General features: G+C 51.6%; 1 protein-coding gene across 19 annotated transcripts in view; it reads left to right on the forward strand.

Moving 5' to 3' along the window:
• The window catches only part of PLD3 (phospholipase D family member 3), a 29,879-nt gene that overhangs the window by 12,623 nt on the left and 4,107 nt on the right, over positions 1–13,149 (forward strand). For 2 of the 19 annotated variants that reach the window (XM_016935977.3, XM_016935976.4), the window contains exons 2-9: positions 4,419–4,796; positions 5,284–5,375; positions 5,475–5,549; positions 5,638–5,780; positions 6,563–6,746; positions 8,767–8,887; positions 8,969–9,096; positions 10,530–10,730. In XM_016935977.3, the coding sequence (XP_016791466.1) occupies positions 5,349–5,375; positions 5,475–5,549; positions 5,638–5,780; positions 6,563–6,746; positions 8,767–8,887; positions 8,969–9,096; positions 10,530–10,730 (879 nt within the window). In that variant the 5' untranslated portion in view covers positions 4,419–4,796; positions 5,284–5,348. Of the gene's footprint in view, positions 1–4,418; positions 4,797–5,243; positions 5,376–5,474; positions 5,550–5,637; positions 5,781–6,562; positions 6,747–8,766; positions 8,888–8,968; positions 9,097–10,529; positions 10,731–13,149 lie in introns of all 19 variants that reach the window. The other 17 variants (XM_063800756.1, XM_063800753.1, XM_063800751.1 and 14 more) reach the window with 12 other exon arrangements.

Consider the following 13,149-nt stretch of genomic DNA (forward strand, 5'->3'; position numbering starts at 1 on the left):
TTTTTTTTCGAGACGGAGTTTCGTTCTTGTTACTCAGGCTGGAGTGCAATGGCGCAATCTTGGCTCACTATAACTTCCTCCTCCTGGGTTCAAGCGATTCTCCTGCCTCAGCAATCCCGAGTAGCTGGGATTACAGGCATGTGCCACCATGCCCAGCTAATTTTGTATTTTTAGTAGAGACAGGGTTTCTCCATGTTGGTCAGGCTGGTCTCGAACTCCCAACCTCAGGTGATCCACCCACCTTGGCCTCCCAAAGTGCTGGGATTACAGGCATGAGCCATCACGCCCAGTGGAGATCCCCATCTCTTAAAAAAATCTGAAGCAGATCACATCGTCCTTCCCTGCTGGGAACCCACACGTGACCCTGTTCTACTCATCACAGTCCAGGCAGCCCTGCAGGATCTGGCCCTATCACCTCTGTGACATCTCCTCTCCCACTCCCCCCAGCCCACTTCACTGCAGACACACTGGCATCCTCACTCTTCTCCATCCACACCAGGCACGTTCCTCCCTCGGGGCCTTTGTACTGATCATTTTTCCCACAGATGTCCATCTCACCCCACCTTGAAGTTTTTCTTCAGGTATCCCCTTCTCAGTGAGGCCTTTTCTGACCTCCTTATTAAATATCACAAACGATTCCACCCCCACCCCCTTCCCTGATCCTCTATGGCACTTACTACCTTCTAACATTATATCATTTATTTATTATCTTGTTTATTATCCCCTTTTTTTTTTATTTTTTGAGACGGAGTTTCCTTTGTCGCCCACGCTGGAGTGCAGTGGCGCCAACTCACTGCAAGCTCCACCTCTCTGGTTCAAGCAATTCGCCCACCTCAGCCTCCTGAGTAGCTGAGATTACAGGTGCCCTCCACCACGCCCGGCTAATTTTTGTATTTTTAGTAGAGATGGGATTTCACCATGTTGGCCAGGCTGGTCTCGAATGCCAGACCTCAGGTGATCCACCCACATCGGCCTCCCAAAGTGCTGGCATTACAGGCGTGAGCCACCGCGCCTGGCCTCTGTTTTTCCCTCGTGTCTATTTTGTTCACAGCTGTATCCCCAGTGCCTAAAACAATACCTGATGCACACAAGGCAACCAGTAAATGTGTATAAAATTAACGAACAGCAAATGCTATTGTTACCATGCCCATTTTGCAGATGGAGAAACCAAGAGCACAGAGGTGTTGTCACTTCTCCAAGGTCAAACAGTCACTAAGTGCTGAAGCTCAGATTCAAACACAGGTATCTGGCTCTAGCACTTACTGTATTGTCTTGCCAGTCTCATCCAATCTAAATCGCTTCTCCAGTACTAGTTTTTATTTGTTTGTTTTTTATGAGACAGGCTCTCACTCTGTCAGCTGGGCTGGAGTGAGGTGGTGCGATCACTGCTCACTGCAGCCTCCACCTCCCAGATTCCAGCAATTCTCCTGCCTCAGCCTTCCACATAGTTGGAACTACACATCCACACCATCATACCAGGCTAATTTTCTTTCATTTGTTGTAGAGATTAGGTCTCACTGTGTTGCCCAGGCTGGTCTCAAACTCCTGGGCTCAAGCAATCCTCCCACCTTGGCCTCCCAAAGTGCTGGGATTACACGTGTAAACCACCGTGCCTGGCCCTCCAATATTAGTTTACTTTTTAATCAAAAGTTAACACAATAAGAAAAATAATACAATTAAAACATCAAAAGTTAAAATTAAACTAATCATTACAGACCTGTAATCACTGTACAATTTGGAAGCCAAAACATCACTGACAATTTGAATGAAGTCCATCTATTTTCTTCCTATTTTTATTTTGTTTTTGTTTTTATTTTTTATTTTCTTGTAGAGACTGGGCCTTGCTATGTTGCCGAGGCTAGTCTGGAACTCCTGGGCTCAAGTAGTCCTCTCACCTCAGCCTCCCAAAGTGCTGAGATTACAGGTGTGAGCCACAGTGCCAGGCCTTTCTCCTTATTTTTGGTTTATTAGTGACCATCCCAGTTCTCCAGCCCTGACGCTGCCAGTCCTGTTACTTCAGATCTCCATGCCCCACCTCGCCTTCGGTTTTGTTTTTCTTCATCTTGGCTTCCCTAATTTCACATTGCCTGCTGTTCCAACTCCATATTCTTCAATAAAAATATGTCTCACCAAGGCCTTCAAAGAAAACTGAAGACAAGCATTTCCTGCACTCCCTCCTGCCTCCTCCACCCACAATGCTGTGGTCAACCGCCTCTAAAACTGATGTTATCTTCTGCTTCTCCTAGTGACCTCTGGAGTTTCAAATAACCTTAGTCTGTTGCTGTTTCTTGCTAGATTTTTTTGTTTGTTTGTTTGTTTGAGACGGAGTCTCGCTCTGTTTTAACCCAGGCTGGAGTGCAGTGGCGCAATCTCAGCTCACTGCAACCTCTGCCTCCCAGGTTCAAGCAATTCTCCTGCCTCAGTCTCCCGAGTAGCTGGGATTACAAGCGCCCGCCACCACGCCCAGCTAATTTTTACATTTTTGGTAGAGACAGGGTTTCACCACATTGGCCAGGCTGGTCTTGAACTCCTAACCTCAGGTGATCCACCCACCTCGGCCTCCCAAAGTGCTGAGATTACAGGCGTGAGCCACCACACCCGACCTGCTAGATCCTTTTTAGGCATCCCCATTTGTCTTCCTGCCATGAAAAGAGGGGATCTAGCATGTTCTACCCTCGCCAATCTGGGATCTGACATTGGTAGGGAGGAGTTTGCAAGTTATCCCTACAAATCTAGGTTGGATCTTGGAGTAAGGGGAGCACCTAGCTCTGAGAGTTTTCTTTTTCTTCTTTTTCAAAAAAGAGTAATGCGCGCCCCTGATTTTTTAAAAGGTAATGAAACTGGTGACGGCTGTGTTTGCTTTATAATTATTTCTCAACCTACACCGAGATATTTTCTATACTTCTCTGAAAATAGCTTATGTTTCACAATTTTAAAAAAGAAAATAGGCTGGGCACAGTGGCTCATGCCTGTAATCCCAGCACTTTGGGAGGCCAAGGCAGGCGGATCACGAGGTCAGGAGTTCGAGACCAGCCTGGCCAACTTGGTGAAACCCTGTCTCTACTAAAAATACAAAAATTAGCTGGTCGTGATGGCAGGCGCCTGTAATCCCAGCTACTCGGGAGGCTGAGGCAGGAGAATCGCTTGAAACCGCAAGGCGGAGGTTGCAGTGAACCAAGATTGTGCCACTGCACTCCAGCCTGGGCAAAAGAGCGAAACACCGTCTCAGAAAAAAGAAAATAGGGGCCAGATGTGGTGGCTCATGCCTGTAATCTCAGAACTTTGGGAGGCCAAGGTAGGAGGATCACTTGAGTCCAGGAGTCCAGCCTGGGCAATAAGCAAGACCCCGTCTATACAAAATTAAAAAAAAAAAAAATTAGCTGCAGCTGGGCGCGGTGGCTCATGCCTGTAATCCCAGCACTTTTGGGGGCCGAGACGGGCGGATCACGAGGTCAGGAGATTGAGACCATCCTGGCTAACACGGTGAAACCCCATCTCTACTAAAAAATACAAAAAAAAAAAAAAAAATTAGCCGGGCATGGTGGCGGGCGCCTGTAGTCCCAGCTACTCGGGAAGCTGAGGTGGGCGAATTGCTCAAACCAGGGAGGTGGAGGTTGCAGTGAGCCGAGATGGCACCACTGCACTCCAGTGTGGGAGAGACAGAGCGAGACTGCGGCTCCAAAAAAAAAAGGAGCTGGGCATGGTGGCACGTGCCTGTAGTCCCAGCTGCTTGGGAGGCTGAGGCAGGAGGATTGCTTGAGCCTGGGAAGTTGAGGCCGCAGTGAGCTATGATCGTGCTGCTGCACTCCAGCCTAGGGAACAGAACTCTGGCACTAAAAAAAGAAAAGAAAATAGGCTTACAATAAAAAGCAATCTTGACCTACCCCAAAATCCCACTCCCTTGAAGACAACCACTTCTGCCTTGTTGCTTCTCTCAGTAATATTCCTTTTCTGCAGTTATCTCTTGACTTCCTGCCATGTGTGTTTGGGGGAGCTTGAGGGAAGAGGGTGTCCCTGTCTCATTGAGAGAGGTGCCACCCTGCCGTGAAAAGAGGTGCCACCCTCTGTCAATTAGGAGAGGAGGGATGAGAGAGGAAAGGGGTCTCCAGTGTATTTCTCCAGCCGGGGCCTTAAATCCCTCTTGGGAGATATGGGATGGGGTGGATCGGAAAATAAATTTTTTTAAATCCCTACCAAAATATCAGCTGGCTTTTTTTAAAAAATCAAATACCAAAATCTAAATAGACTCCAACAGAAAATTCACCATCTCCTCTGACCTTTTCTTCCCATCTCATGCTGTGAACTGTCTTCTGTTGACTTTATCGCAACATTTCTTCATTCTGTTATTCAACCATGATCTCTCCGTTTCATTTTATAAGCGTTTTATTAATTTCATTTATGTATTTATTTTTGACTAGGTAATGCATGTCCATGGTACACAAATTCACAAGGTTTGTAAATGAGAAAAGACGTGAGGTTCCTTTTGTTCTTTACCTGTGGCCTCCCTGCCCTACACGGGGACTCTAGGGTGGAATGTAGCAAAGCCCATCCACCAGCCAGGTACTACCCCCCAACCCGGCCAGGCTGGAGCGACCGTGTCTGGGGAGCCGAGCCCCCCTTCTCGCTGCGGTGAGCCCGGACTGGGGCACGCACTGCGCAGACTCCCCGCTGCAGTGGGCGGAGCTCCCACAGGCCCCGCCCCCTCCTCCCACCCTCGTTCAGCCTGTCCAGACAGAAGCTGGGGCCCAGCGGAGGTAGCAGCAGACGCCTGAGAGCGAGGCCGAGGCCCCTCAGGGGTAGGTGGGGGGAGGCTGGCTGGGGGGATGGGCAGCGGGATGGCAGGGAGGCCCCGATGATCCCTGGCTGAGCTGTGTGGTGTGGGGGCACCTGAGGGCGGAGGAGCCACCTAGAATATACCCCTGTCCCAGGGCTGAGAAAAGCCAGGCACAAAGACCTGGGGCTCCGCTGACCTCATCCAGCGCTGCCTTTCTGGGGGTGTCTACAGGTTGGAGGAGGGAGAAGGGGGCTGCTAGAGGGGAGCTGCGTGGGTGCTGATGGGGGCAGGGTGGGCACTGCAGAGTGAAGAGCAGGCAGCAGAGCGTTGGATTTTGAGGGATTTCGAAATCCTGCTGACCAGTGACCAGCTTCCTCTTTTTGGGGTGGTGGGCAGTGTGCCAGTGGCCCCCATGATTATGAATAGCCCCAAGACTAATCACTCTTCTGTGATGTCTGTCCCTGGAAAGCGTAGAACACCCCACACAGTGCCCACTTTTGTTCTGCCAGTTTGGAGACCCTGACACACCCACCTTCTCACCTGGGCTCTGCGTATCCCCCAGCCTTGAGGGAAGATGAAGCCTAAACTGATGTACCAGGAGGTAGGTGGATTGGGGGGCTCAGCAGGGTGGAACTGGGTACAGTGGGGGTGGGGGTTCCCAAGAGCCACCTGTCACCCCCGTTGTTGTCCCCATCCCCAGCTGAAGGTGCCTGCAGAGGAGCCCGCCAATGAGCTGCCCATGAATGAGATTGAGGCGTGGAAGGCTGCGGAAAAGGTAGGAGCCCTCCGCCACCCTCGCTCTGTCTCAGAGACAGGCTGGGCTGCCCCCCTCGGGCTGGCTGACCACCTCCTCCTCCCCACAGAAAGCCCGCTGGGTCCTGCTGGTCCTCATTCTGGCGGTTGTGGGCTTCGGAGCCCTGATGACTCAGCTGTTTCTATGGGAATACGGCGACTTGCATCTCTTTGGGCCCAACCAGCGCCCAGCCCCCTGCTATGACCCTTGCGAGTAAGTTGGGGGTGCTGCAGGTGGTGGGGGAGGGGCCTGCCAGACCAGGTACACTTAAGCACACACTAAACAGGGCCTGCACTCAGCCCTACCCAGCGCTTGCGACAAGTGAGGAGGTTGCAGGCTCCCAAGTGCTCGCCCGCCCCCTCCTCCTCCACACACATAGTTTCTATGGCAGCCACAGCGTCATCTTCTATTCGGCCTGTGAACAGACACAGCATCTTCCACCCACATCTGTGGACCCACACACACATCTCAATACACGACCTTCCTTCCACACCTCTAGACAGACACGCAGAGGATCATGAGTCCAGGCACGCATTCAAATACACACAGTTTTAAAAAATTTTTTTAAAAGAAAAGAAAAACTCAAATACAGTTTAGCTGGGCTTGGTGGCTCACGCCTGTAATTGCAACACTTTGCGGGGCTGAGGCGGGAGGATTGCTTGAGCCCAGGAGTTCCAGACCAGCCTGGGCAACGTAGTGCGGCTCCATCTCTACTAAAAGTAAAAAAAGTAGCCAGGCATACTGGTGCACACCTGTAGTCCCAGCTACTCAAGAGGTTGAGGTGGGAGGATCACTTGAGCCCAGGGGTTCGAGGCTGCAGTGAGCCGAGATGGCGCCACTGCGCTTCCAGCCTGGGGGACAGGGCAAGACTCTGTCTCTAAAAAAAAAAAAAAAATACAGTCTATCCAACACACCCATGGACGGACAGCTGAGCACTCACCTCCCAGCCCTTGTTCTCCGGCACCGTATGGCTGATAGCATCCCCCACCCCCCAGAGCAGTGCTGGTGGAAAGCATTCCTGAGGGCCTGGACTTCCCCAATGCCTCCACGGGGAACCCTTCCACCAGCCAGGCCTGGCTGGGCCTGCTCGCCGGTGCGCACAGCAGCCTGGACATCGCCTCCTTCTACTGGACCCTCACCAACAATGACACCCACACGCAGGAGCCCTCTGCCCAGCAGGTACCTGCAACCTTGGCCCTGGCCGGCAGCAGGGGCAGGGGGTGGGAGGCAGCGGGGGCTGTGGGGAATGAAGGGGTTTCTCCTGCAGCCCGGGAGACAGAGGGGTGTGTCTCACACAGCGGATTGGACACAGGTGTTTGCAAGCAGCTGGCGTCACATGGCTCTCTGGACTGGGGGCGTTTGTCACGGTCATCTGTAGGCCTCTGAATGTCAGGGTGCGGGTTTGGTTACAAGGGATTATTAGGCTGGCAGATGTCACTCACCCACAAGCTGTCCTGACCCAGTCACACAAAGAAAGGGAAGAGTGGAGTAATTAACAGCCCAGCCTCAAGACAGGGGCCACCTCCCAGCTGTGTGACCCCAGGCAGGTCACCTCTTCTCTCCAGCTTCAGTTTCTTTATCTGTAAAATGGGGCCAATTTATAGCACCTGCTTCTTAGGGCTCTTGTGAGGATGAAATGGACTAATCAATGCAAATGTTAGCACAGTGCCTGGCACAGAGTCAGCCTTTGTGAGTCTGCTGTTACTATATCCTGGTATGGTCTGCAGACAAACTTAAAGAACATAAAAGCTTCACAATTTGAAAAGGAACAGCCTACATGGATAACCTCTTCCATTGAAAAACCATGAATTTGTTCCTTCTGTTTTCTTCTCCCTACTGGCTCTTTTTGTGAGAAGTTGTCTTAAAACTTAACTAAAATTACAAGGCTCCTTAAGAACTGCCTGAAGAAAATAATTATGGCCAAGTGTGGTGATTCACACCTGTAATCCCAGCACTTTGGGAGGCCTAGACAGGAGGATCACTGGAGCCCAAGAGTTCGAGACTAGCCTGAGCAACATAGTGAGACCCCCCCCCCCGCCTCCCCTCAACCGTCTCTACTAAAAATAAAAAAAAAATTAGCAGGGTGTTGTGGTGCATGCCTGCAGTCTCCGATACTCAGGAGATGGAAGGAGGAGGATGGCTTGAGCCCAGGAGTTGGAGGCTGCAGCGAGCCGTGATCATGCCACTACACTCCAGCCCAGGCAACATAGCAAGACCCTGTCTCAAAAAAAAGAAAAAGAAAAAGTAATAATAATAATTACAAAAGTTAAAAACCAAAGCCAGGCATAATGGTACACACCTGTGGTCCCAGCTACTTGGGAGGGTGAAGCAGGAGGATGACTTGAGCCTAGGAATTGGAGGCTACAGTGAGCCGTGATCATGCCACTGCACTCTAGCCTGGGCAACATAGTGAAACCCTGTCTCTAAAAAAAAATTTTTTTATGTTAAAAAACCGTATGAGCTCCCACTCCCTGCTGGCTCCCTCTAAAGTGGTTTAAAACACAGATGTAGGAGGCAGATGGTCTGGGTTCAAATCCTGCTCCATAGCTGGATGTGGTGGTGCACTCCTGAGGTACTAGCTACTTGGGAGACTGAGGCAGGCGGAATGCTTGAGCCCAGGAATTGAAGATCAGCCTGGGCAACATAGCAAGACCCTGTCTCAACAAACAAACAAACAAAAACAAAATCCCACTCCACTACTGAGTTCTCTGTGGGGATTATAATTAAACCAGCCTCACTGGGTTGTGAGAATTCAGTGAGTTCGCTGAGAAGGGGCCTAGAACAGGGCCTGGCACACAGTAGGTTCCAGGGCATCCTTGACTGTTGCTGTTGTTGGCATCATCGTGCCTCATCCGATACCTTCCAGGATCCCCTGCCTGAGCCTCGCCCCCACCATCCTGGGAGATGCCTGGAGGCCCTGCCTTGATGCTGAATTTTGAGAAAGTCCCTGGAGGGGCAGGAGGGGTCAGGAGGCCTTGGAGGGGGATCACAGGGCAACTAATTATTAAAGCAGATAAAGATGTTTAAAACAGATAAGGAAGTCTTTTAATATTTTAATCTGTAAAGTCTTTAATCTATGCAGGCTAATGTAAAGTCTGTTTACTCCTAATCATGTCTCAAAATAACTCCACCGGGCATTACCTTGTGGGGTTGGAGAGCTGGCTGGCCCAGCCCCTCAGAAGCTCTCCCCTCCCCGCAGGGTGAGGAGGTCCTCCGGCAGCTACAGACCCTGGCACCAAAGGGCGTGAACGTCCGCATCGCTGTGAGCAAGCCCAACGGGCCCCAGCCACAGGCGGACCTGCAGGCTCTGCTGCAGAGCGGTGAGCTGGGGCCCAACTGGGGCTGGTCTGGGCCTGGGGGTACGCAGCCTGGCCCCTGATCTCTGCCCCTGCTGGTCACAGGTGCCCAGGTCCGCATGGTGGACATGCAGAAGCTGACCCATGGTGTCCTGCATACCAAGTTCTGGGTGGTGGACCAGACCCACTTCTACCTGGGCAGTGCCAACATGGACTGGCGTTCACTGACCCAGGTCTGTCTGCACCCTGTCTACCTTCCTTCCAGGCCACTCCCTGCCCCACAGGGCACCCAGCCTCCGACTGCATCCCTCACTCAATCCAGAGTCCTCTCCACCCATTCTCTGTAATGGCTTCCTTCTTGCCTCCTACCAGGCCTCCCTAATCCAAGCCATGCACGGTGGCTCACACCTATAATCTCAACACTTTGGGAGGCCAAGGTGGGAGGATCGCTTGAGCCCAGGAGTTGGAGACCAGCCTGGGCAACATAGTGAGACCCCATCTCTACCAAAAAAAAAAAAATAAGCCCGGTGTGGTGGCACACACCTCTGGTCCCAGCTCCTTGGGAGACTGAGGTGGGAGGATCACTTGAGCCCAGGAGTTTGAGGCTACAGTGGGTTGTATTCATGCCACTGCACTCCAGCCTGAGTGACAGAGTGAGACCCTGTTAAAAAACAAAGAATCCCTAAATGGAGCCCTCTACTGCCCTCCCCCTGCTCCTGGAAGCCTGGGGCTCCCTCTGATCCCCAATTGCAGCTACCAGCCTTCTACAGGGCATTCAAGGACCTGCGCACCCATTTGATCTTCATTGTACATCTCCGTGTGCTTGCTCTAAGTCCAGCCCTATCCTGGGTAATGTTGGGAACATGGTGGTAACAGATGGACCTCATGGAACTCCCAGTCCAATGCAGACTGGCCTGTCACCTGACAGTGACAGCCCAGAGGGGTCAGGGCCGGGGTTGGGGAGACACAGGCAGAGGGTCAGGGCCAGGATGGAGGGAACAGAGGGCTGTGGAAGCTCAGAGACCCCAACCTGGGGCATTGGAGGGTTTCCCAAAGGAGGTATAACTAATCTGATCCCTGAAGGCTAGGGAGGAATTAGCCCAAAATGGAACAGGAAACAGCTTGGGCAATGAGGTGAAGATAAGACAGGACAATAACTCATGAATTCATTTCCTCAACAGATAGTTCCTTAACCTTTAATCTCAGCAATTATGCAGGGAGATGCTGTAGATATAGCTGTGACTGAGACATCCCTGGTGCCTGTCCTCCCAGCCCAATGGGAAGACCAGTTTGTCACCAGAAAGAATGAGGAGGGAATCCCAAGGGACTATGAGAGCCCAGAGGAATGCCTGGTGCAGGCTGGGTAGTCACGGGAGGCTTCCTGAAGGAGGCAACATGTCAGCCTAGACCTAAGAATGAGTAGAAGCTAGCTCAGTGGAGGGTAGAAGCAACAGCAGATTGCAAACGTTCAGGAAACCTGGAGCTTTAGAATAACTGATTTTCATCAAAACTTAAGTTGATAATCATTCTAGGACTTTAGCTATTGGAGCTGGGGTGGAGGGGGTACTGTGGGACAGGGGGATAGACAGAGACCAGACTGGGGAGTGTCCCTGTCATCCGTGAGCACTAGGCCGCTATCCCTGAGCTCAGCACTGCCCTCCTACAGGTCAAGGAGCTGGGCGTGGTCATGTACAACTGCAGCTGCCTGGCTCGAGACCTGACCAAGATCTTTGAGGCCTACTGGTTCCTGGGCCAGGCAGGCAGCTCCATCCCATCAACTTGGCCCCGGTTCTATGACACCCGCTACAACCAAGAGACACCAATGGAGATCTGCCTCAATGGAACCCCTGCTCTGGCCTACCTGGCGGTGAGTCTGGGGCAAGTGGGGCCTGTCATGTCCCAGCCCCATGCCGTCACTCACAGCCTCCATCTGTCCCTGTTTGGTGATGACAGGGAGGGCATATCCTGACCATCAGTTCTCACCCCAGCTCATTCTGCTTGGTCAGGGGCCTGGAGTAGTTCCCAAGATCCCTCAGCCTCTATTTCAGTTAGAAAATGGGTATTGTTTCCAACCTGTTAGGGCTGCTGGGAGAGGTACCCTGGGTTCATGCACACCAAACCTTTGGTGCTCTATATCATCCAGTATAGCCACAGGTGGCTCTTTCAGTTTAAGTTAATTAAATGCAATTAACAATTCAGGCCAAGTGGGGTGGCTTATGCCTGTAATCCCAATACTTTGGGAGGTTAAGGTGACAGGATCACTTGAGGCCAGGAGTTTGAGACCAGCCTGGACAACATAGCAAGACTCCATCTTTACAAACAAACAAACAAACAAAACTAGCTGGGTTGGGTTGTGCATGCATGTAGTCCCAGCTACTCGGGAGGCTGAGGCAGGGGGATCACTTGAGCCCAGGAAATCTAGGCTGCAGTGAGCCATGATCACACCACTGTACTCCAGCCTGGGTGACAGCCTGTTTCAAAAAAAAATTTTTTCAAGCCAGGCATGGTTTCTCATCCCTGTAATCCCAGCACTTTGGGAGGCCAAGGCCAAGGTGGGAGGATCACTTGAGGCCAGGAGTTCAAGACCAGCCTGGGCAACATAGGGAGACATCATTTCTTTCTTTTTTTTTTTTTTTTTTTTGGTCTTATTATTTATTGTTCTAGATAGGATACCCAAGAACTAGGGAGACACCATTTCTACAAAAACATAATATTAATTAAAATTAGCTGGGTGTGGTTGTGTGCACCTGTAGTCCCTGGGGAGGCTAAGACAGGGGGATCACTTGAGCCCAGGAGTTCGAGGCTGCGTGAGCTGATTGTACCACTGCACTCCAGCCTGGGCAAGAGGCTGTTGCCTTGTCTCTAAAAAAAGACAAAATTCAGTTCCTCATGCAGTAGCCACATTTCATATGCTCAGTAGCACCTGTAGCAAGTGACCACCATATTGGACATTTCCATCACTGTGACAGGCTCTATTGGACAACACTGGCTCTCGCCCATGGCAGATACTGACCACTCTGGACAAGGCACTGATGTTTCTAGCTCTTGATAGTTTCACTAGTTGAGGCAGGCAACCCAGGTCTCCCTAGGTCCCCCTGAGCAAGTCACCTGTCCAAGCCCAGAGTCATCATGCAAGGCACGACCCTAAGGCGTGGACGCAGGGAAGTGTGACTCATTGGGGTCTTTCACTACAAGGGCCTCCCACAGGGGATCAAGGCTCTCCTCATTACCACTTCCCCTTTTAGAGCCTCAGTTTCCTTGTCTGTTGAGCATTAAGGAAGATGGGGGACCAGGCACAGTGGCTCATGCCTGTAATCCTAGTATTTTGGGAGTCCAGGATGGGCGGATCACTTGAGCTCAGGGGTTGGAGACCAGCCTGGGAAACGTGATGAAACCCCATCTCTACCAAAAATACAAAAATTAGCCTGAAGGGGTGGCGGGCACCTGTAATCCCAGCTACTCGGGAGGCTGAGGCAGGAGAATCACTTGAACCCAGGAGGTGGAGGTTGCAGGGAGCCGAGATTGCACCATTGCACTCCAGGCTGGGTGACAGAGTGAGACTCCACTTCAAAAAAAAAAAAAAAAAAAAAGGAGGGGCAGGGGAGCTGGGAAGAGGGCCTGGTGAGGCACTGGGCACCCGAGGGGTTCCCAGTCAAGGCAGGCTGTGAGCAAATCAGGGAAGAAAGTGACTCGAGGCTGGACACAGTGGCTCACGCCTGTAATCCCAGCACTTTGGGAGGCCTAGGCAGGTGGATTGCCTGAGGTCAGGAGTTCGGGACCAGCCTGGCCAACATGGTGAAATCCCATCTCCACTAAAAATACAAAAAAATTAGCTGGCTGTGGTGATGTACGCCTGTAGTCCCAGCTACTCGGGAGGCTGAGGCAGGAGAATCGCTTGAACCTAAGAGGCAGAGGTTGCAATGAGCTGAGATCATGCCACTGCACTCCAGCCTGGGAGACAGAGCAAGACTCCATCTCAAAAAAAAAAAAAAAAAGACTTGATCAGAGGTCCTCAAACTGAGCATGCCCCAGAATCAGCTGGGCGGGCTTGTTAAAACCCAGATTCCTGGACCTCACCCCAGCACTCTGATTCAGTAGGCCATGTGCAGTGAGGCCCAGGAATTTGCATTTCTAACAAGTTCCCAGGTGACGCTGTTGCCGCTGGATCAGGGACCTTACGTTGAGAAGCACTGGGTTAGAGCATAAATTTCCGGAACCAGACAGCCTGGGTTCGAATCCTGGCTCCATTTATCTGCTGTGTGACTTTAAGTAAGTCACTTACCCTC

This window comes from Pan troglodytes, chromosome 20, assembly GCF_028858775.2.
Source record: "Pan troglodytes isolate AG18354 chromosome 20, NHGRI_mPanTro3-v2.0_pri, whole genome shotgun sequence".
Classification (NCBI taxonomy): domain Eukaryota; kingdom Metazoa; phylum Chordata; class Mammalia; order Primates; family Hominidae; genus Pan; species Pan troglodytes.